The 25000-nt window shown below is 42.9% G+C and overlaps 1 protein-coding gene across 4 annotated transcripts in view; it reads left to right on the top strand.

The window, feature by feature from the left end:
* MALRD1 (MAM and LDL receptor class A domain containing 1) overlaps positions 1-25000 on the top strand; it is a 2533556-nt gene that overhangs the window by 998435 nt on the left and 1510121 nt on the right. For all 4 annotated transcript variants that reach the window (XM_085630825.1, XM_085630827.1, XM_085630826.1 and 1 more), the window contains exon 19: positions 24639-24852. In XM_085630825.1, the coding sequence (XP_085486951.1) occupies positions 24639-24852 (214 nt within the window). The remainder of the gene's footprint in view (positions 1-24638; positions 24853-25000) is intronic.

Genomic DNA, 25000 nt, shown 5'->3' with positions numbered 1-25000 from the left:
CAATGGGAACATTGCCCGACACCACACCGAAAACTAGTTCTGCCACAGTCACACAGAAATGTGCTTACTTTACAGGGTTCAATAAATCAGACCCAATGTCATATCATTATAAGCTTACACAAACAAATGCAACTGCAAAATAAATGATGCTAACAAACACCAAGCTCATATATTCAGCACCTTTTATCTCCCAACTGTCTATACGAGGTTTCGAATATTGGAGGGACACAATAGACACAAAATCCATCTGGGGGCCGAAAGATTGGCTCAGGTTCAGGAAACAGAGGCTTTATTTAGAGCTTGCCTTATACCGTTACAGATAATTTTCCCTGAACAGAACAGTGCAACAGACTACCTGCTACGGGTCTGCAAAAATTAAAGACCTGAAAATACCATCCATTCCCTCGCACATACCTATTGAGGATATATCAAATGATACACTGACTAGTGAGGAGGTACTGGGTACAATGATACAGAATGGTACATACATTTCATCAGCTTCCATTTGGAAGGGGTGGTTGGTTTGGCATATCAAAACAATTAGGTGTCCTCAAGATTCAGGGGTACCACTGGAGGGTTTAGTATCTATAGGCCCGACTCACGCTATGCACACACAGATGACCCAGGGGTAGTCTTATAGTGTTGGGAAGTTGTGCCTAGAATGGTTAAAAACCTCAGCACTACAGCAGGTGGAACAACACTTGTCCCTTCTGTCACAAAACAGGGATCTTACGAATTTCTTGCTAGGTCCCAAGAAACCACATTAAAAATGCTTCCTATGTGCCATCTACAATGAACTAGGTAAAGTGTCCCAAGAGGATGCTGCTGAGAGATTACATGAGATTGATAGGAATTACCATAGAAAAGGACTTGGCTGTGGTATACAATGGTATGACCACACTTTCTTTGCGTATTTATTCACTGGGCAACATTGTGTCCTCAGCAATCGACATAATGGAGCAAGATTTGTCTTTGCATTAACATGGGCAATCTCAATTGTGCTCCATTGTGCTTGTAAGCTGGACGCTACAATCACGTGCCATGGCGGTACATTAATGGCTTAAATATGTTTTCAGCTTATAATCTGACCGACAGACAAGTGACCATGGCACTCAGAGATGCAAATAACACCATGCTGCTCATTGACAAACTAGAGAATTTACCTTTGACAGAAGCAGAGTCACCGTCTGCGGAACGGTTAATTGATGGCTATATCACACTGCCAATCATGACATTCAAGTTCCAATACATACATCCAAGCAGGCATGACGCGTTGGGTGAATGGTACATACAGGAAACCTGGGAGTTACTGTACAGATATGGGGGCAGAGATAAGGACACTGAGGTTTTCTTAAGTGGCACTGATTGTGAGAAGGCTATAAGTGGGTCTTTAGTATACAAAGAGATGTCACTTCATGGAGCATGTAATGCATCAAAAGCGAACTTATCTTGCTACTTTAAAGGCTTCCCAGCTGCAGTGGTTCACCCAGTTATTTAGTTACTTTTGAATGGGAGTTATTTAATGCTAAAGGATCAAGGCTGTTCCATGAGTCAGGCATCGCATATCTAGTCTCAGTAAACTTCAGGGTTGTTTTAAGCAAGTATTGTTTCCCCCAGCTCGCACAGTTAGGGAAGCACCACTGTGGCCTTCGTTGAATGTTTCCAGGATACGGTTTGATTCGCTGAGCAGACTGTAAGCCATGTTGTTTCAACAAAATGTGGCCTTAACTTCAGCCCGAGAGACTTTTGATCTCCAGGTTTCAAGGTCTTCAGCAGAAATACAGGCCCTGGTCCGTACGAACTTCCAGATCCATTTCAGGAAAAAGATTCATCGTATCTTTAACATGTCTGATACGGGTAGGGTCGTACACTTATTTATGTGTCTTGAATCAGGCCTCTTGACCATCTTTCAGACCATGTTCGGAGTAATTCCAGCTTTCATACACTCCGTACTACGAAGAATTTTTGGAGGGCTTCCTTTGGTCCTGCTATCAGTAATGAGCATCCTGATTTTAATCCTATTGATTCGTAATATACGTCCCAATCCCTCAAGACATGGAGCGAACACTGCTAGAACAACGCAGTCGTGAGTTTATGGTGTTCTACCTGGATACGCCCCAACTTCGAGAGCTGAATGAGCATTGGTTCCTGTCTTTTAGACCACTCTGGATAGACTGTGCATCGCCTGTGTTCTGTTGCCTCTTCTGCGGATTTGGCTGAGTGTTGTACCTGTGTCTGACACTCTCATTGGTTGCACCACCGGACATAGAAGTGCTCCTGGAGCCCTTGCAGGTCAATGTGTACAGTTGTCCACAGTGTATTCCCATGTTGATGACGGCATTGCTAGAGTCTCCAAGGGATGCTTCCGCTCTTGTTGGAAGGGAAATCGGCTCTGCTCCAGAGGTACCGCATAAGTATCAGGCGTGCAGGCATCTAATTCTTCCCCGGTGGCTGCTGTGGGAACCGGAGATGAACATCTTTGCTCACTCAACATGATATTGGAAGTTCTGGAGGGATTGCCACCTGCGGATATGATCAGCGATGTTGAGCCTTCAGCGCAGGATTCTTAAACAAGCTGGCCTCTCCTGTGCTGGGAACCGTTTGGCAACTTTTTGAACATTAACTAAATTAAAGGTGGAAACTGACTTTGTTTTATTTTTCCTTCTCTGCTCTAACTGAGCATAATAGCTTTCGAGGTGCTCAGGGTAATAATAACCACATATACAAGCTTAGAGGACCTTTCTGAATGCATTTTAGTGAAAAATGACATTTCATTTATGGACATTTTTTCAGGCTTTTAAAGTACTTTTAGTATGCTTTATTGTAAATTATTTGTATGCCTTTTTATAGCGTTAGCTAGCTGACCCTGTTGACCTTTTGATGAGGAGTGGTTGTCCTGTCCTTTAGGATAGTCCTGTCATGTATACCCCATTTTACATATATTGTCCCATCCACACGACAATAACAATTCTAAACATGTGACCTTTTACCTGGTAGCTTGCTCCTGTCTCTTCAACACTAGGCTCTCAGTATTCTATCATAATCCCTGTACCTGATGTCATCCTCAAAGCAGAGACGTGGTCCTTCATTCTCAACCATCAGATGAGGGGGTTGGTTCTACCCTAGGGGTTTCTTGGCTACAGATGCACATACATATACGCAAATACATGCTACACACACACAGAGCTAGGCTAGGGACATTTTAGGCAAAATACTTAGGGCGCGCATTTTAGGAATATGCATGTGCTACTGCTTTTAGCTGAACTGCTCAGGTTCATCTTATTAGCACTATGGTAGAAATGTATCTACTATTTAATATATTGGTATTTGCAATCTCTTTTGTATAGTTCTGTCTCCTGATTTTTGCAGCACATATATTTTACACACAACTGTCACTGGACCGATAAATACTTATTGAAATGTTAATCGCCATCCTGTGTATTTTCTGAGAGTAAGCAAGCTCGAGTATCTGAGCGAAATGTACTGTACTGTTTTTCACGATCCCTGAGGAATCAGGGTTATCATGTTCAGTGGTTGCCAGAAACTACCTACACCACTGTAAGATACAGGGGGTGGTAGTGGCACTGTAGAGCAAGCTAATCTAACGGCTGACATATCCTGTGGGGGTGTCTCAAAACGGTCGGGACACCAAGCCCTCAGTTTCAGTCATCCAAAATACGCAGGTCTTGGGTATTCCTAGGAACTACCCGACAGGCCCTGCTTGAACAACGTGTTATATGATCATTGTTCCCCCCACTCTTAGAGAAAACCTTGCCAAGGTAAAGATACAAGTCCACCCTTTCTAATTTGTCCATGCCTAAATACCAGGCAAACTTTCACATCATTCTTAAAAAACTTTTAAAGAAAGAATAATATTTAACGTTTAGATATATTTATGTTCTGGAAGTGGGCTTCGGCATATTTCGTCAGTGCCGTAAGCCCGCTTAGTAAGCCAATAGAAGTTAAGTCCATTAAGGCCACATCATCAGCATATAGTAGGGAACTGAAGGACATCATACCAGGAAGGTCATGAACATACAAGGACAACAGGGGAGCCAATAAACAGCCCTGCTTCAGACCATTTTGCGGTTTAACTTTACATGTCAAGCCCTCCCATCAAAAGTTTATACCAAGTATCAGAATGCAATTCCATAATAAACTTTGAAAGATAGTGCAGAGCCCCCGGAGCTTTCTCCACAATGTTTAAAGATCTACCCTATCAAATGTGGAGAAATCAATCAATGAAGTAATTTAGGCATACCCAAAGAGAGAGAATATTTTTCTGGAGGATAGCTATATTATCAAGAGTGCTATGACTCCTTCAAAAACCAGCTTGCTCCAAGGGAATCATGTTATGGCATTAAGCCCATTGTTGTAATTCACATAATATACTCCTAGTAAAATGTTTACCAGTCTCATCCAACAGCACTATGTGTCTGAAATTTTTAGGGGAAGATTTAGAGCCCTTTTTAGGCAATGCTGCAATAATACTATCCTTTCATGATGAAGAGATTCTTCAAGAGCAGTAACAGTGAGCGAACAGCGGGCCAGGCACTTCTCCCCATGCTGCTCCCTCCTTTTTACCGCAATGGGATCCTCATCAGATCTCAGAAGATCTAGCGTTCTTTATGAACCCCACAAGTTTGTGTATTGAGGAAGCCCCATACAGATCACCCATCTCTTCATTCACACAAGGCACCAAAGCGTCATCTACCTCATTATTAGGTGCATACAACTCATGAAGTATCTCACCCAGACTTTTTCTGGAATAGGAATCGCATGAGCATTCACGCTGGCATCACAATATTCTGCAATCAATTTCCAGTATTTCTGCTAGCCCCCGGAGTTAGGAGCCTCCCTTAAATTGATCCATTCCCTCCTTTGTTTCTGAGGTTGAAACTGACAACCCATGCTTTTAAGGCAGTCAAGATTGCTGTCTTGAGATAGAAAACAGCAAATACTGCTTTCTTACCTGCAAATTTATTTCCTCGTTTGAAGTATTCAATTTTAGGATTACACTTTTTCAACTGCCGAGGGCCAACAGACCTAGAGCTCAATTTATGATACTCATCCATGTGAAATTCATAGAAGGATATAGGGTTGTTACATATGAATTCCTTAAGGTTAGCACAGGCTTTGTAATATTGGCACTTAAAGTTGCAATATTCTTGGCTGCCTACATGGAATGACCATTTGACTTGAAAAAGCCGATCTTACACAGAGAAGAATTACCAGGAACTACTTCCTGGAGATTAAAGGCCACAATTGTCCCAACTAAGCAATGGTCACTCAACACAATTGGAGATAAAGTCAGTTTCTCACAAGCTCCAAACATTTGAAAGGATACTATCACATAACCAAGGAGACTCTGTGTGGAAGCTAACTGGAAAGTATTGGAGGCGACTTCATCCACTGGAGATCTTTTATTTAAAATAACCGTCACATTTTCCAGGAGTTTGAAGTAGTAGGAACCCACGCCTATATGTTATAATTCTTTCTATAAGCAAAGTCTCCAGAATAGATCATACCTCTTCTTTATCAACATTAGCAGAAGTGGAAGAGGCATAATTAAACACCTTTTATTTAGATTGCCCATAATTATTATCAGAGGGCAATCTTCTAGAACACTAATGTCATGCACAAAAATGATTAATGAGCTCACCAGGTCATCAAAGGGTTTCCCTGGAGTTATATACATATTTGCTAGTATGAAAAGAGATGGACTGCTACTCAGATCTTAGAGAGCCAGTTTCAGACAGAGACATAGATTTGAGTTCCAAATAACCTAGTGTAAAATTGCCCACCCACCCACCACTGGCATGCACCCTTTCAGCATGCTTAATTTTAGAAGAAAATACAAAATAGCCACCAGATATAAACTCTGTACATGACCGGTTCTCTTGTAAACATACAATCAAGGGATTAAAAGACTTCAAAAAATTACGTTTTACCTCATCATGCCCAAACCCGGCCATGTTCCACGACAAAAGTAGCCCACCTGTGCTACCTTAATGACTCCTTATTTTAAAATGAGGGATGGATGTTATTCAAAGGACCCGCCACCCAACTCCACTTTGAAAGGTCATCCTTGGGCTCAAAATCTTGTAAATGGACTGTGGGACCCTTCACTATAGTGATTGCTCAACCCCCCCTTGCACTAGTGAGGGAGCTATATCTGTAGGGTTCCCCTGTATACAATCACTGGTGGTAGCCCAAATGCGGCTACCACCAGTGGCTGACTTGCTTTTGGAACATTCCAGTGATGGGCATTGATCTTCAAACGCTTGACAACAGGCACAACATCAATTCCTCTTTTTAAAAGAAGTCAGTTTTGTGCAACCAGGTTTGCAATGGCCAATGAGGCAAAGGTGACTCTAGAGTAAGGAGTTGGAGCAAAAGAGTAAATAGCAACATTTTTCATATCCAACCTTAATATATTGATCTCCAGAACCGCAATAAAAATCGAACCTCTATTCACCGGAATGGACTCATTATCAAATATCAGGATAAAGTCTAAAGTGTTAGATTAAGGGGTCTGCTCTAGACTAATCCTTATGAGGAAACCCATCAAGGCTTAAGGTAGGGTATCCTTGGCCCTCGGAGCAGAGGTTTTTGCTCCATGGTTAAGTGGGAAACAGGATTTAATGAGAGAAGCAGCATAAATACTTTGTTATTTTTCATATTGCTTGTTTAAAGGTTGAAACACTTGGAGCCCCATTGTTGCCCTCCCTGAGAGGGAACTTTCCTCTTTGAGCACCCCAGCAGAGTTTAATGCAACCCCAGAATGCTTCAGCCCGTCTATGGTCTACAGGGATAGGGGAACCATATTTTCCATTCTCCCACCCACTTCAGATGGTGCAAGTGGCATGCTCATTTCAGAGTTCAAATTACCATTGGGGGAGGGGATAGAAGGAGCGCAATCCATGGAACTTGGACCCACCTCTCACTCACCGTAAGGATGCACTCATTCAAGTGGATATGCTTTGGAGGAGCAATTGAATCACTACTTAATAGTGACAATGCCATTGGCACCTCTCCTTAGGGCACTTCAAAGCCTGTTAACTAGATAACTTTATGCTGGGAGATTATTGTAATCTTTTTCTTTTTCTTTACAGCATCCTTCTGTCTCCCCATGATGAGCTCAATTTTAGACTCCATTTTAGGGCTACTTAATTCTTGGATGGAGTTATGCAAAACTGTAGGAGTACTATTTATTCTGGACCGCCCTTCAGACGCTACTACAGGCAGAGGCAAAACTCCATTCTCCCTACCCGATTTTTGGGTGCATTTTGGACCCTTTTTAAAGCACTGGGGAAATCTCTACCATAGCTGTGTCAAAAGGTTTATTGTAATCTCCATTCAACAGGTTTAAGCACAACTCCTCATTATCAAGAGAATTATCATTTTTGGGGCACCACATGCCGTATTGGCTTGCCAGCTTGTACAGAGGCATCCTGTACCGCTTCATGGGCTCAACTATTACTTGTTTTTGCAAAGACTTCACATTAACATTACTAGTAACAGGTTTTAAATTAGAGAAGCCTAACTTATTAACATTCTGCCCTTACAGTGGAAGTGCTTACATCATTTCTAAGACTTGATTAGAGCTTACCGCAGTTCTTTCTAATAAAGGCAATATAGAACATAGGATTTTTTCAATGCAAAATAAAATATCTGCCAAAACACCACCCCCTCCACTGTCTATGTTCAGTTGAGAACTTGGAAGAAAACCATCATGATCTAAGTCAGAGAGGGACCAACCAAAAGAGAAGAACTACAGAAAAGGGGAGGTAGAGATGGATATGAAAACCATGAAGGTGGGTTCATAGTAGGTTGATCTACATCGTCCGATGCTTTTGCAGGGGAACAGCTATTGAAAACACCTGCCTTTATCCCTACTTGAGTCAAAATCGATGTCATGTGAGATAAAATGCTCCTCAAACAACACCTCCTTTGCCTCAACTTTGACGGCTTTATCAAAGATTGCACTTCCAAATGCAGCTTTTATCTGCCCGAGAACTCCTGCAAAGACCCCCTCCCGGGAATGAATTGGAAGAAGATCTCCAATGTCACTAACCGGAGGAATGCTCAGAAAAAGAAACTGGGGGAGGGGCTGCTGACGTTACCTCCAACGTAGGCTTTAGGACCAAATCCTCATTGTTCCAGCAGCTGCAGCAGGCCCGAGGGATCGCTAGCCTGCTTTGAACTAGAACAAGCCAGGGGCAGGGAAGGAGCACCCACAGATGAAATTACAGGTGTAGAGGAGCTAGATAATTCTATTTCTTCAAGAGAGTAGACTTTAGACATTTTCTGAAAGAAGCCATAAATGGAGGATTTAGATTTATAAATTTGCTGCTGGAAGCTTCTATTGCCACAGATGGAGTTCTTTGATTTAGGCGTTTGTGTAGGGGAAGAAGGGATTACCCGGCAAGAGCAAGGTTTCTTCAATGTGATCGTTTTACCAAGAACTTCTCAAAACCAACTCACAGGCACAGGTCTACCCCACTTAATTGCTCCACACCAGTGCAACACTGGCTAACTAAATCCCTCCTCATGACTCCTCGTGTATCAACAGGGCATCAAGTGCCGGAATGGCAGATGACTACAGGGGAGCTGCAGAACCTCCTATCTGTACATGTTCAAGTCAAAAGGCACAATCTACACTGGTGCCCTTCTCCCTCTGCAAAGATTGCTGTTACTGCCACACCCTGTCCCAGCGCCAGAAAAAGTTCCAAGTTATCCTCCAATGCCGGTAGTGATCCCAACTACCAGCTACTATGAAAGACAATCAACTTCACAGGCTCTCTACTACAAATACAGTCACAGTCTTCAGTGCCTTCCTCTAGCACGGCCTAACCTCTCCTAAAATAAAGAATGTCCAAGAGTTCACAAGAGGAGGCATGTGCACTAGCATGGGCAAGCAGGAGCACAGCACAGGCAGTTGTTGCAATGTTGTTGCGCTCTGATATTAGTTGAGTAGAAAGCTGTATCCTTTATTTTCACAAGTATAACTTAAGTATGACTAATTGATCTCTAGATGTTTGCCATCATTTATCCTTGCACCTCTCTGTTCCTAAATCAATAGTTGGGCAGCACAGTGCTGTTCTGTACAGGATCATTGTATTTTATACCTCGTGCATTATGCTTATGTCCTTAATATCCCTTTCCCCAACCAACTAACAACCTACAGCCTTTCGTCCACTCCAACCTTTAGTCTCCAACAGATTGTCAGAAGCCACGAGTAAAGCCCAAGCAAAGATGAGTTTGTAGCACTTTTGGGAGGGAAGCCCAGGGGCAGCCAAAGGGCAGCCAAATGGCCAAAGTGAAGCAAGCATTGTCACAATAAAGATGCAATGTTGGTGCAGCAGGTGTGGGAGCAGGCTTGGCCCGTAAGCTGCTTCTAAACCTGGTCGGACTGCTTCTGCGACCCTGAGCTCTACCAATGCAGCGGGACCTAACCCACTACGCCCACCACTGTAGCCTTTCCCTCTTCAGGCCTAGAGAGACCACTCTCCATCAACTACTCTTCGTCATCAGACTCCCGCTGTCTCCACGGACCCACAGCAGGTATAAACTACAACACTGTCTCGATCCCCTGCCGGGCTGATGCATTGCTGCCTTGTCACTTTGCCATCTGCTGCCTTGCTGGAACTCGATGATGATGTGCTAAAGTGAGTAGTAAACTGTAAATAGAGGCGAAAGCAAGAGGCTAATGGCTATCGGCGGAGGCAACATTTTCCGATGACAGTCTGCAGGGCCACAAATGCCCCAGCTACCACAGCAGCGCTGCCTAAGGCATTTCCCACTGCGTCTTCTTCATGTCTCCACATGTCTCAACAGCTCTGTGGCTCACCTGCTTGCTCACTCCCCCTCCTCCTCTAACCACAATGCACCGGCCAACCAAATTCTCCTGATCCAACTACACCTTTAGATGGGGGTTTTATTAAATATAAAAATAGGTCTTTGAATGGTGTCTGTGGCAGGTACAGGTCAAATGTTATGGATTGAAATGTATAATCTATATTTTGACTTGTCATATGTGCCAGTTTGAACTTCACCAGTGACAATGGCTGTAGTCACTGGAGCGGCATGCTATTTCTAATGCCACACCTGTTCCTCTTTTAAATATTATGCACCCTACCTTTTGGACAGCAAGGTGTGCTTATTTAATATCTATTTTCCCTTCCTATGAAATAGGTGATTTAGACAGGTGTCTGCAGCAGGGTACAAGCTGCTGTTGTCAGGCTACACAGGGTAGGCCTGAAGCCGGGATTTCACTGCTACTATAATGGATGCCATAATAGGTGCGGCAATACAGAGTCGGCATTCAATTTCTGTGTCAGGGGTGTCTTTCCACACTATATGCTCTGTGTTTATCAGAAAGTAAATTTCACTAATCAAGATTATAAACATGTATTAGGGTTCAGAGCACAAGCACTGTATCCTGCATAGCACTGTCCCAGTGCACAGAGTTAATGAGGGGTAAAACCCCGAAACCTGTCCTTGGATGCTTGTTTCCAGTCCAGGGAGGACCTGGCCTGGCAGTTCGGGCTGGACAGTTTCCACTGGGCGAAGGGTCAAGACTTGATATGCATATGGCTGGGTCCAAACTGGAATGGCATGGGAGGAAAAATTGATGGATTTAGGCACAGACCTCTATACTGAGGTGAAGGTATGTCATTGTTCTGCATTCAGTCCATCAATTGTTGTTTGTGCGAGTTACAAATCTAGCATTTTCATTACAAAGAAATGGGGGTTTACATATTTCGTGGCTCTAAATGCTGAATATGTGAGCAATTCTTGTTGGGGTTAACAGCAGATTTGTGACATTACCAAACCTTTACTCCTGAAAGGCTTGAAATTAATATATTGGTTGTGTCCTTACAACCATACTACGAGATGCATTCAATATTTTTTAAAATTATTATTAGGTAGTTTGGGTGACCTACATAAAGATATTGCGTGCATATTACACCGACACTCTAGAGGGTTTTAGAATCTGTTGACTATAGAGTTCTGTCTAATAGCAGAATCTTTTAATCTAAATAAATAACACGTATTGAAGATTGGTGTCTGGTTCTAAAAGGTATATCATAATGCAATATCATAAAGGTAGATACTCCCGTAGGATTGCTTAGTTAACATTGCTTTGGGGTCTATGTTATAAAACCAAAGATATATAAACATCTGTACAATAGAAGATTCGATATCACGTACAGACAAGTGAGGGCACTATGTAGCACATGTCTTTTCCCAATCTCTTTTCCCAGATTAGCCTTCTCAGAGAACAATGTTTGCAAAACTAGTCAGCTGCATCAGTGCCCACACACCCCTGCAACAGAACCATGAGTCTATAAACTTTACAGGTTGAGGGGGCAATAGTTCAATACACCAGGTTGGTGACCACTGAAGATTGATTGAAGACTGCAGTTAGAAATTAGGTTTGATAGATAGTATGCAGTGATTTTCGAAAATCTTACATTGATGATGATGCTATCAGAAAAATATATGTAGGAAGCCATGAAAAACAGAAAAGGCATGGGAAAATATAGGCACAAAAAGTTACATCTATTACATATCGACAATCAAAGTAATGAATACATGGTAAAGGTATGATGGCTTAAATTAGAAGTGTAAGGCAGAGAGAAAGAGTGGTTCAAGCAAACAGACAAAGACTTTGAAAATAAGTTATAAAGGGCTTCACTTAGGAGACAGAAACGTCTAAATCATTTGATATCACCAAGACAAGACACAATAAAAAATACAACACCAATTTGTATACAGAGAAATATCTTTATCTTAAAAATGATACCAAAACATCAAACCTCCAAAGTATGGAACCAAAGATACAAATGTTTAAAGTTTAAATCTAAAAGTGTGCATTCTATTGCCAAAAAGATTAAAGTACCACTCACGGCTATCTGGTCATGCTGGACCATGACAAAGACAAAGTTTTTGGCTGACCGCGATGGAGCATGCGTGGGCGCTAGGTCCCAGTCAATATTTCCTTTGGACTATTTCCTTGGAGATTTTCTCTCACCATCAAGTCCTCTGGTTCCTCGGATCCGAAGTTCAATTCGATGACGGAGGCCTGCTGCAGCATGCTGCCTCGGTGATCCTTTGGAAGTATTAGTCCCTGTCATCGATGATGAGGAGCTCCAGTTGTTTCAGTGTGACAAAACAGCGTGGTCATGCCAATCTGCTGTTCGACATCGGTGGCTTGATTCTCTACGTTGAGCCGCTCCCCTCCTGGAGCTTTTTAGTAAATCTTTGTAGAAAGTTTCCAAACTTTCAGAACTTTTTCTTCTTGGCTTCCTTTAGGAAGAGAAGTCACCAGTAGCAACATCCAAGGGGTTCAGAGACTCTGGGCAGTCCAGCAAAATCCAGTTGCAGTTGGTAAGCTGGGTGGTACTCTCTTTGTCTGCTGTAGGTGACATCTTGCAGCACTTTTATACCTGTTGCTGCTCAGGGTGTCGACTCATTTCCCTTTGAGCCAGGCACAGTCTTTTCTTGGTGGAGCCTTAAGAGTGCAGTCCAAGGGTCCAGCAGGGCAGTCCCTCTTCTTCTTCCTTTGTTCCAGGTAGTGTTCTGAGGGTCTCCTGCAGAAGACCTATATTTATCCTCCATTCTGTGCTAACAAGAGGGAGGACACCACAGAAAAAGGGGTAAAATTACCTCACTCTGCTATGACCACTTGCTGTGGATTTTTGACTCAGAATACACTGTTCTCCTAAAATGCAAATGGAGAAATTCTCTTCTTGAACTCTTCTTGGACTTGTGTGTCTTTGTAACCCAGCCTAGAGGTGTGCCTAGTATCTGACTATACTCCCCTTCTAACCCCTTTCCAAATATAATGGTTGTATTGACCCAGGCCTCTTCACATCTACTAAGGTAGCAGCTTGGCTCAGGCCATAGGCTGGCCAATCAGATGAGGCTGCTACAGGGCTGCTTTAGGTAACTTCAGGATAGTGAGTTTTACGATTATTTTACTGAAATAGTTATAATACATCCTACTGTGGCAAGTTGTTGGATTAATTGTAAACATTATTTTGAAACATTGAACATTACTGCTAGCTAGCTCCCAAGTAAAGAAATACTTTATTAAGTTTTAACAAAGCCGTCCCATGTTAGCCTATGGGGCTAGCAGCATTAAAATGGGGGGAAATGACTGACTGTTCTTCCTTACCAGGGCATATAAAACATCTTTTATATTGTCCCTGCTTTTTACAACAATGTACCCTACCTTTATGGCACCTAGGGCAGACCTTAGGGGTGGTATAGTGAGCACACAAATATCATTTGTCACATCCACAGCTTATTATATCATTAAAATGATAAGAAGAATTCTTCCTTTTATTCCAGACAGTCATAGAAAAACTTTAATAACCCTGCTTGTACTTCCCAGGCTGGACTATTGTAATAGTTTTTACCTAACCGTTTTAGAAACACATATGAGTCGATTACAACTAGTCCAAAATGCTGTGGCAAGACTGATTTTCAATCTTCCTAAATCTCATTCCAATAAGCAGGGACTTTGCGAGCTGCACTGGCTTACCATGCGCAGCCGGGCCAAGTTTAAAGTCCTCTGCTTGGCCCACAAAGGACTGCATAACGTAGGCCCAGAATTCCTCAGGACGGCTTTCAAGAGATACAAGCCCAACAGAAAACTTAGATCGGCCAATGCCAATCTATTAGTTGTTCCGACATTTAAAAATATGCAATGGGGCGGTAGAGGTATAATCCTCAACACTATCAAACTCTGGAACAGCCTCCCACCCCACCTCCGAGCTATTCCTTAATTATCTTCGTTTAGGAAGGATGTAAAAACCTGGCTATTTAACATGTAAGTCTCCACTCACCTGCCTCTTCTGTCAGCGGCAAGACACCTTTGGTATTCGCGCGCTTTATACATTTCCTAACATAACATAACATAATCAGAGAGCGCAGCTACCAGAAATAGAGGAAGAGCAACTTGACAGGCAGGGTTTGAAGCAATCGTATACACTCATAACGTATTACAACCATTTGTGGAAGAATGGAAGAATGAGACACGAAGTTAGAAAGAGCAGTATTTTACAACTTAATAGTCAAAATGATTGATTCAGGCATAAAGGGAGGTGAAACCAGAAGCTAGTTAGTCAAAAATATTATCAAAGGCTAAGAATCCTGAAGTAAAAAAATATTCTTCTTGAGCTGGAATTTGTGCAACTATTATTAAAAATTGAAGGAAAGAAATTGTGTTATACAAATAGATATGCCCGCTGAAATAAATATTAGTTCCAGTGTACCTTATTCCTTTTGAGCAGCTTCGTGTAAAAACCTGTAGTTTTATAGGAAGTAGTAGTCTGTGCTAAGGGAATATGGCCTTCTTGAGTACGTAAGTGAACTTTGAATTTGCCCAAACCAACCTCAGGTACCCAGAGCACACTGATTAAGAATAGTTCAAGGTTAAACGTTTGGTACAAGAATAAGATGGGTCCCCAAGAGAAACGCACAGCAAGAACTGCAACTTAACAGAGTTTTAGGGAAAGGAAAGAAATGTTTAAAAATTATATATTTGACATTAGACAGCGGCATAAAGTTGGATTTCCATAGGGACTCCATGCAGCTCTTCAACTCAGATAGCGTGCTACCTTAAGAACAGTTCTGGTGCCCATATGCCTGTGCGAGGTCATTTACTGTGCCAATGGGAATGAAATCTCAGCACAACAGTCCCCATCCTGGCGGTAACCAAAACGCACTTGAAGAATGCTTTTGATGTACATATTAGACTGATTCTTAAGTACCAGTACAGCTGCAGTTGGTAGAAATTATTTCTTGAAAACTGACCTTGGAAATGTCTTCATTTTGTCAGAGTTCTAGCACAGATGACAGGTGAGCTTCTAAAGCCTTCAGCCATCTTTCCAGCTATTCTGCAGAGCTGGTCTCTCGACAAAAGTCTTAAAGCAGGTTACACTTTATAATTTAGCTCCTTAATAAGGAACTGACACTATGAGACCTGGTGCAATCCCCAAGCTCTTAAATACAATAGAGAAGAATGTATCTTTTCCTTGGGCCATGAAAGTTACTAAAATAGAGAAAAGTAAATCTCCTGTACTTCCCAAATATGTTCTTTTAAAATAAAACTGTCAGCCTAGCCTGAAACCAAAGATCTTGAAGAGAATAAGAAACCTAGCAGGCCAGATATACTGCAGGTTTGTGCTGGCAGGCACAATGTTTCGCGAAGCATCGCAAACCGCTGCGAACAGAAGCGACAGACAACTTTCATGCACACAAGCTATTTTTTGCTGAAAGTTGATCTTCGTGCTGTGGCCAAACCTCTGTGGCACTATCCCATGCTAATATATGCATGGGGGCGTGTCTTGGGTGGGCCAGTGGAGAAATCTTTGGTTGTGTGCAAAGTCAATTTTACTAATCTTTTTTATTCTGCATCCTAACAGCAAAGAAAAGCAGACACAAGCATGTGGCTAAGAGGTACACAGTCTGATATAACTACACAAAACATGTGCTTTACCCTGCATCCAGGGCTTTAAGTGTGATGAAAAAAACTGGAGGGTCTCTCAAAGAGGCGTGGCCAATGTAATTAAGGGCGTGACTTAAAACATGTAAGCTAAATTTCTGTGCTTAGCATAGTGTGCCGCCCGACTTGTATTTGCTGTTTCTGTCATTGCTTCCAGATATATGATACAACAAGTAACATCATACCTACAACAAATCAGGACTATTGGCTTTGTCAGTGGTTAGTTGCATAAGATAAATAAGCAGAAAAGATGGCTTGTATATAATATTGAAAAAGCTTCCACTTAAAGCCCTGGTGACACCATGACAATGCTGCTGTTCCTTAGTTTAAAAAAGAGAAGGGAAATCCAGAGAGAAAATGACTCTCTTTAAAAGATTTCCCTTTCCCTACAACCCTCACCTGGCATGACCTCATGCCGTAACTTCCTCACTAGTGAGAAGCTAGCAATGTGAGCAGCGCACATCAATGTGCCTGCTGTCACTGCAGTCCGGGGAAAACGGACCGCCTGTGCAAGAGCACAAAACAGAGCTCGATAGAGACCCGTTTCGAGGCCCCCTTTAAAAAACTGCAGGTGCAAAGACCTGGTGAGACCCGGCCCAATTAAAGCCCTGCCTGCATCACTCATCTTACATATTTTAACCCCGCACTCCTGCTTACATGCAGGAATTTGCATGGGCGCGTGTACTTTTAGTTCAAAGACTACGCAGGCCAATGCACCTTATCCTAAGCTAATAAAATCATCAGTTTACTAAATTCGGTGCCATGGCATATTGTGTCCTTTGTGCAACGCAGCTTGCACTTTGTCCCGCAGCGATCCCTTGCGGGAAGAACAGTAAATACAGTTCAGTTTCTTATTTCGAGGATTAGGTGGATGCTGAGCGCCAGTCTGAGTCACCAGGATCCAGCAAACCCTCTGCACAAAGAAAACAAAAGAAACAAATGCTTGCAAAATAAATAATTGCACGAAGGGCCATGTTTAGCAGCAAACTGTGCATCACCTAATCAATTTTAGGTGATTTCATGGAACCACATCCAGAATAGTAAGCCCTATGGTTATCTGTTAAACAAAATGGCACAGATGTGTTGTGCCAAAGAAGGAGAGGTGCCTCAGGTGATAATACTACAGCGGAGGCATAGGGAACTGGCTATGCAAGTCAGCTGGCAAAGAAGTGTCTGGGATCTTTTGACAGGATGAACAGAATTAGATTAAACTGAAATGAAAATACATGTGTTGTATTCCCTTCTGTTGTGCCTTAAGGGATATAAAATCCTTTATTAGTAGGGACCCATGACCACACCAATCACCAAACAGGTCCTGAGATCAGCAGGTAACTGACACCCGCCTGCTGTTCCAGAACCAGCCCAGTGCTTGGTGTCATCATGGTTCTACATAGAATACCAATGACATAAAAAGCAACAACATGAATAAAACATCAGATGCTGTTAACACGTAACTACCTATATATGTGAATACTACAGGGATTAAAGCTTGCAGGTGGATGTGGTCCTTTTATTTGTGGCCCAGTCTGCTTATTCATTTATTTGGTAATCCAATTCTTTCTTCTTCTATTATTTGTTCTTTCTCTACTCATTAGTTTCTATAACAATTATCTCGCAAGGTATTGAGTGGTTTAGCCTCCCATAGCGTTGGTTCTAATGCTTCTTTTTGTGCCTTTTTTATACTATTGCCAGTCAGTCAAAAACACTTTATTCGATTAATTAAAATCATGAAAGTACAAAATTCATCCAGTAATAAAAAGGCAGTCAAAGACATAAAATGTACCAGTATAATTACAACAAATCCACACAAATAGAGATACCATACCTAAGAACAGACGTTAAAAAGTTGCTCCAGGATTGCACAGATTAGGAATTTTTTTTGATTTGCAGTGCATAGCTGCCACCAGGAAATTTGCCACACTAAATATACGGGTACTACTCAACTGCTGAAGAAATAGCAGGGCAGGTCTAACTTGTACAAAGCCGGCTACCTTCAAAATTGGGAGCAGATATTTTTTCCGGCTTGCAGAATAGAACTCGCAAAACATAATAAAATGCACAGTGTCTTGGGATGAAAAATCATCACAATGGCATGGCCTACTACATTCAGGCCTACCCCAGGACGGATAGAAGCCAAGTGAGCAGTGGATCAAATTAAATCTAAATCTCAACAGTAAAAATCTATGAAATGGGTTGGAAACAATACTCAAATAAGGTTCCAGCGAGGGAGATAAGAGGAGCATAAAATGCGCTCTAACACAAGGTTTTAAGAGTTCTCTTTCATCGCGATCCAATTTGACCCTATCTAAAAAACACTGCTTGATCCAAGCTAGGTCAGCCTTGACAATATGTGATGGAGACACAAAGAACTCAGGGCGCCCAAGACGAGAGAGCTCCGCTCTGACGTACTCCAGCCAGGGTATTCTTTTGGCATAGTCCAAGGCTAGAATGTCGTTAAGAATCAGATGGTTAAGAGTGATTTCCTGCTTTAACCAGGTTTTCACCAAACACAACAATGGGGCCATCTTCAGCTTATCCGTGACATAGCCCAGACCAACCTCCGCATGGATAGAAAAAACAGGGGTCGATTGAGCAACTGAGAGCAAATGTCTCAAGAATCTGTTTTCAACTACTTGGATCATATCCTGCGTAACATAACCCCACAAAGCCGCGCCATAAGTGGCGATAGCCAGGCTTTTCGAATAATAGACTTTCAACAGGGCCTCCATTGGTCTTGCCCCCAGTCTTTTAGCAAAACTCAGCAACGCAGAGGTAGACCTAGCTACAGAGTTACGTTTGAACTTGATTTGCGGGCCCCAAGTACCATTCTCGTCAAAGAGGACTCCCAGATAGCAGAAAACCTTTACTCTAGTGATCTCTTCCCCGTTACAAAATAAAGATCTAGATTTAAGCTTTTTACTCTGTTTCCCCACCACCATAAAATGGGATTTCTTTATGTTCACCTTAAGGTCTAAGGCAGCCATAAAGGCACCAAAGGCATCCAACAATCTCTGAAGCCCCACAGATGTGCGGGCCAACAGGACAGCGTCATCCGCGTATAGAAGAACCGGTACAACTAGGTCCCCTACACGCAGCGCGTCTGCCCTCAGGACCCCCAGGGACCTTTCCAGGCCGTTAATATAGATAGTAAAGAGGAGTGGGGCAAGGATACACCCCTGCCTCACCCCTCTCTCTGACCTAAAGTGCTTAGTGCGTTTCCCATCCTGAGTGACCCTCACTGAGGCCGAGAGGTCCTGATGAAGTGCTGCAAAAAAACTTACTAAGGGAGGATCAATACCCAAATCCAGCATGATGGACCATAGCTTAGACCGATTAACTAGATCAAAAGCGGAGGACAGGTCCATAAAAGCCAGAAAAAGGGACCCCTCCTTCGCCACCATGTATTTACTAATTAAAAGCTGAAGATTTAGACATTGATCCAGAGTCCCCCTATTGGCTCTAAACCCATATTGCAGATTTGACAAAATACCCTGACTGTCTAAAGCATCCCTGAGTTTAAGAAGTAAGACCCTGCCCAAGATCTTCACTGCAGAGTCTATCAGGGAGATGGGTCTATAGCAGGAAGGATCATCACGATGGCCCTTTTTGAAGATTGGAATAATGACCGCCTTAGCCCAGAAAGCAGGGAACCTAAAACTAGAAACAGCATTAAAAACATTAGCTAAAATCCTTGCTCATAAATTAGGAGAGTAGCCATATAGGTCTGCTGGCACTCCGTCAGGGCCCGGCGCCTTATTACTAGCAGAATCCTTTATGGCTCTCTCCACATCCATCGGATCAAAGGATAAGCAGGGCAGGGAATGGGGTACTACAAAGGTACTACTGCTAGCGGGACTTGAATCTCCCGCCCCATAGATTTTGCTAAAATGGTCAAACCATTTCTCATCTGGAATTACACAGTCCTGGATAATGCCCTCCGTACCCGAGAAAAAAGGATGATTAATAGTTGCCCAGAACTTCCCACTGTCACGTAGGACATCGATTGATAAAAGATTGTCCCAGGCTTCTGATTTTATTGCCTTTTTCCTTTTGGCAATGACCTCTTTATTGGCCCCTCTCGCTACTGCAATTGCCCCCTTATCCCTAGGTCTACTTTTTAGCGCCTCGCGCAGAATCCTGTGGGCCCTCGAGCAATTCCCGTCAAACCATCTAAAGGGATTGGAGCCTCGACGGGTATTGGTGGAAGTCAGATCCCTAGAGATCTGAACACAAATATCCTCAAAGGCCCCAACCACCTCCACTGCAGTCGAGTTATCGTTCAGACAAATGGCCCAAGGCCCATCCATTTTGGCGCAAAGCTCCTCCAGAAAGGTTGCAGGGACCACCTTAGCCCATTTAACCCTGCGACCCTGGTCTTTGGTAGTCAGGGGAAGATCTCTTTGGCAATCATGGCGCAAACCACCCAGGCTCTCCGGCAAAGCCAACTCCAGATATACCGGGTTGTGATCACTAAAGGCAGATGGGACAACTTTGTGAGCTATAGCCCTATCTAAGACACCAGACGACAGAAAAATGTAATCTATTACTGATCCCAAAGTAGAACCTTTAAACGTAATGGCCCTGCCCCCAACCTCTATAAAATTAGATTAAAAAATGTTGGTAGTGGCAAGAAAAACCTCTAGGGCCTCCCCCTGCTTAGTATGCTCAAAATGGGGGGGCACAGCGCCAGGTGGGCCCTCAGGAGCTTCATAGGCCCTCACATAACACTCACCAACACAGAAATGAACATTAAAATCGCCCATAAGGACGATCTCGAAACCAGTGTTTTGATTTTGACTGTAGTCTAAAATAAAAGTTTTCAAGGCTACCACATGTTGATTGAAATCAACACAGTCCCTTGAGTTATAAAAATTAATCAATAACATTTTCAAGGAATGGGAGACGATCCATTCCACGCAGAGAAAATTATTAGAACCAGAAACCAGGCGGGTGAATGTGCCCTTTAAATGAAGTGCAAAAAGAAATTTTAGACCCCCTTTGGCTCGACCTGCCCCACCCATAACTGCCGGTACAACATAGCTGGAGTAACCATCTAAAAAGAAGTTACTTGAAGGATCCCACGATTCCTGCATGGCAATAATATCATGTTTGCCTAGGAAATCAAGCCAGGACACATCCGCTCGTTTGGATTTAGTCCTGGCGACATTCCAGCTAATTAATTTACAACTAGCCCCTCCAGCAGGGTTTTCAGGACAGGGATCAGCAGGCCGCCCCGTGTCTGTCAGTCAATCACTATCTTCCAAATTTGACAGTGGGGTGTAATAGTTGTTCAAGATCAAATTGGAAGAACGGGGCAGAGGGACATTAGTTGAAAGCTGACAGTATCCAGGCCTTAACGGTACACCATAGCTTTGACACCCCACCGTATAAGGCAGTCTAGGCAGAGGTTGTTGCGTTGAGGATGGAGGGGGAATGTTTGTAGGATCACGAGCATCAGCCCGGTGACTGTGTAAACCTTAAGAGAATTTCGATGGGGCTGGGTAGAAAAAACCTAGGGGGACTGGTCTAATTTCCCCATACCCTACCTCAGACCCATCCCAAAACAATCTATCTACAATGTCCGGACTATTAAAATTAACAATTACACAATCACCCACAAGCCGCTTCGGCCGTCACCCAACCCAGCCCACCCTTCTCGCCATAATGATGTTAGGGGAGATGTCCAAACCTCCACAACTGGAGGCTGTACACAAAGATCTAGTCATCCTCAATAGGTCATGCGTAGATTCCATCACTCCCCACGGAGAGGAGGAACCCCTACAAAAACGGCCACCAAGGGCGCCGATTCCGGGGAAAGATCAAGGGTAACCGGACTACCCCTAGCCTGCCTCACGCTCCGGCCCAGGGGCTGGGATACAGCTTTACTTGCCGCACACGGCATATTACCATCAGTATGATTGCCTAATAGCGGCTGTGCAATGGAAAGGGGAGGGTCCGTGCTCAACGCCCTATCAGAGGTACTACCCATCCCCTGAGAACATGATTGGATTAATGGCCCAGAAGAAACTCCTGTGCCCCTCTCTGACCTAAGTGGGCTATGCATAGCCTGACTGGCCCCCACTTGATGTAAACTAAGCTCTTTAATGGAGGATACAACATTTGTACATTTGTTAAGCAGGTCAGCCACACAGGCATTCAGAGCCTCGACAATATCTTTGGCAATGCCCACCAGTAAAGGTTCTAAACATAAGGTGATTATGTCTTCTAGTAGATCCGCCGTAAGTGTCCCTAATAGCCCCTCAGTAGGCTGCGCAGCTTTTTGAGTTTTAAGCCGTTTCAAGGTCTTCTTCTTGCAGATCCTCGCCGGACCTGCGTTACCATGGACATGATGCCCCCGTTGATCAACCACATCCTGAGTAAAGAAAACAGGATCCCTTACTATAGGAGGATTAGACACAGTCACCACAGGTTCCAAAGGTATGCTGGGTACTGCCACACAGTCAATAGTTTCACAGGGCAGAATGGGAGGAACCAGACCCAGTTCCTGTTCAGCATTAGCAATTTCTTTGGATAACACCCCAACAGCAGAAGACAGATAAGAAATTATGCAGTCAGATTTTCTGGGAACCTTAGCTTTCTTCCCACTCCCCTCCATAGACACAGCTTGCTTGCGCTTACCCATAGTGGAAGTTTGGGGGATTGGCCCGGCCCGACTTCCTTCGGCCTCTGACGGCCGTAGACGGCCTGCCCTTTGCCCGGGCTTAGCCCGGCGCCGCCCGCGCGCGTCCCTCGTTGCTTCTGGGTGGAGCGCAATATAACAGCCCTTCGTCGGGAGGGATTGGCCGCTGTTGGTGACGCTGCCCCTCTACCTCCTGGTGATTGTAGTCCTCCGGGTGACCGCCAAACAGACTCCCCGTGCAGGCTCCGCTCCGCTGCACTGCGTCTCCCACGAAGCGGGAGGCGCGAGGTTATTATAAACAAAGTCCGGTGCGGGAGGGAGGGGCCACTGTTGGTTACGCTGCCCCTCTACCTCCTGGTGATTGTAGTCCTCCGGGTGACCGCCAAACAGACTCCCTGTGCAGGCTCCACTCCGCTGCGTCTATACTATTGCAATTTCATGGCCAGATTAAAATAAAGGCCTTTGGAAGTAAGTAAATGAAAATGAGGGTTATGAATGACTTATATATACATATATATATTCAATAAACAAATTATTTTGATTACTATACAAACAACACTGAAGCAAAACTTCCACGTTAGTTATACATTTTATTTATATCTTCTGGCCCACACTAAATATAATATAATTTGCACACTTCACAACACACGTAGTATTGAATCAGTAGCCATCCCACATTCATTTTAACTCGCACCTTATAGATGTGCTGCTTATAGCCTTTGAAATAACATCACTTGTACCATATTAAGTCATAACATTTCTAACACGTTAATCTAGAGATAATCAAATAATATATATAACAAGACGGTGCATGGTAGAGTGGCGAGTTACAGTGTCCCATGAACGTTGCAGGGTAGATATTATCTAACGTTCAGTCATCAGGTGAGATACTGCCAAGTTAATTTCATAAAATGTCATATCATTTACTGTCTTTCTTTTAATTTCCCAAACATTTTGTGAAAAACAATAGCTAAAAATTCTACAGTTTAAAACACATGCTATGGATGCCTTAGGACTGATAGCATAAATGCACAGACTAGCAGAAGAATGAACAATGACCCCCTAGTTTGCATGGTCACAACCATGAAAGCATTGTTGCTGGCTAATGTTGCTGTTAACCCTAATGTGATTACTCTCTTAATGCATTGGTCAATATAACTGGCTGGGACAGGCCATCACACACAAATATTTCTAAGATTTAATTAGTTGGGCTAATAATTACCTAGAATGTTCTAGAATGGGCCGATGAACCACTGTCTCTATTATATGCCTTAAATCCGGTTCCTTTAGGGCACATTGGGTTGCTCTTAGTCATGGTTACCCCTCGGATTTCTTATCTTACGGCATACCCATCAGGAATCTGAGATGCGCTAACTAAAACCTCTCAACCATATCTAAGTCATTCTATGCCCTCTCCACCTTCTAGACACCTTCTTGGCTGCCTCTACCAGAACTCACTAGAACCAGACATTTGTTCAACTCTTTCGCTACAATACGAAAACAAGCATTGAGAGAACATTCATTGGAATATGAAAGTCGTGCGACAAATTGCTGACCAGATCTTCACACTGATCCATCCATCCATCCATCCATCCATCCATCCATCCATCCATCCATCCATCCATCCATCCATCCATCCAGCCATCCATCCATCCGTCCATTGTCTGTATGTTCCTAAGCCTATTATTTTGACCACCCAAAGATACCCTTGCATCTTCTACTACTACCTTGTTTTTTGATGGGTGTTCTCAATGTTTCATACTTACCACTTCCGCTCCTCTTTCTAGGTGCTATTATCATTGTTAAGTAAAAGATATCTAATTGAAATGTTTACTGTTGCGGAATAAATAAATAATAAAATACAATAAATAAATAAAATGAAAAATAATTAACATGATACACACTAAACCATAGATCATTAGTGCATCTTGCATGAGTAAGTGGATGGAAAGTTGGGAATAAAAAAAGAAGCAGTACACAATGGTATTGACAAACAACACTATTGAGCAATGTCAGTAAGTGATACTTTTAAACAGTATAAAAACGTTCCAGAAATGTTCCGAAACAGCCAGCCTTATTTCAGCACCATCACCAGAGGGATCCATCGGAGGGTTCATTGAAACAAGGATGGAGGGCTGTGGAGCCCTATTGAGTATAGCTTCACGTCACCAATGAGTATACGAGTAGAATTTCGAAGATCATTTTTAAAAGAATGATGTTTTTCTAACTCACCGATTCCAAAAACAGTGAATACTGTGTCCTTTAATTTTTCAGCTGTATACAACATAAAAAACATATTTTTTTTATTCAGAAAAACTTGTCTTGCAAAAGCTTTTATAAGTTCGTATGTAGATGTATACGTCCCTCAGAATTCCATCCTATGTGTTGAATGCATTGTTGTAAATCGGTGATTTATACATTCTACTCATGCAATCCCTCTTGCGTGTTACTCCGAGTCTTACATTAAATATTTGTTAGATCATCCTCAGGGCAAAACGTGGTGTCAGCTACATGGGAGACGTGGCTGTCGATGACATTTCATTTGAAGACTGTTCCCCATTGCTAATACCAGACAGACCCTGCACTGCTGAAGAATTCATGTGTGCCAACAAGTACTGCATCCCCAAGGACCAACTCTGTGATTTCGTGGATGACTGTGCTGATAACTCGGATGAAAATCATTATATATGCAGTAAGTTAAATCAATAACTATTTATATTTATATTACTTTTATATTAAACTGTTGTATTTTTCATTGCTAAAATCAATGTTCTAATCAGTAGCTTATCACTTGGGCATTTCAATTCCTTCTTTCTCATCCACCCCCTCTAGTGTGTTCT

This window comes from Triturus cristatus, chromosome 10 (genome assembly GCF_964204655.1).
Source record: "Triturus cristatus chromosome 10, aTriCri1.1, whole genome shotgun sequence".
Taxonomy (NCBI): Eukaryota; Metazoa; Chordata; class Amphibia; order Caudata; family Salamandridae; genus Triturus; species Triturus cristatus.
Note: the sequence above shows the minus strand (reverse complement) of the source record. Positions and strands in the feature narration are given on the sequence as shown.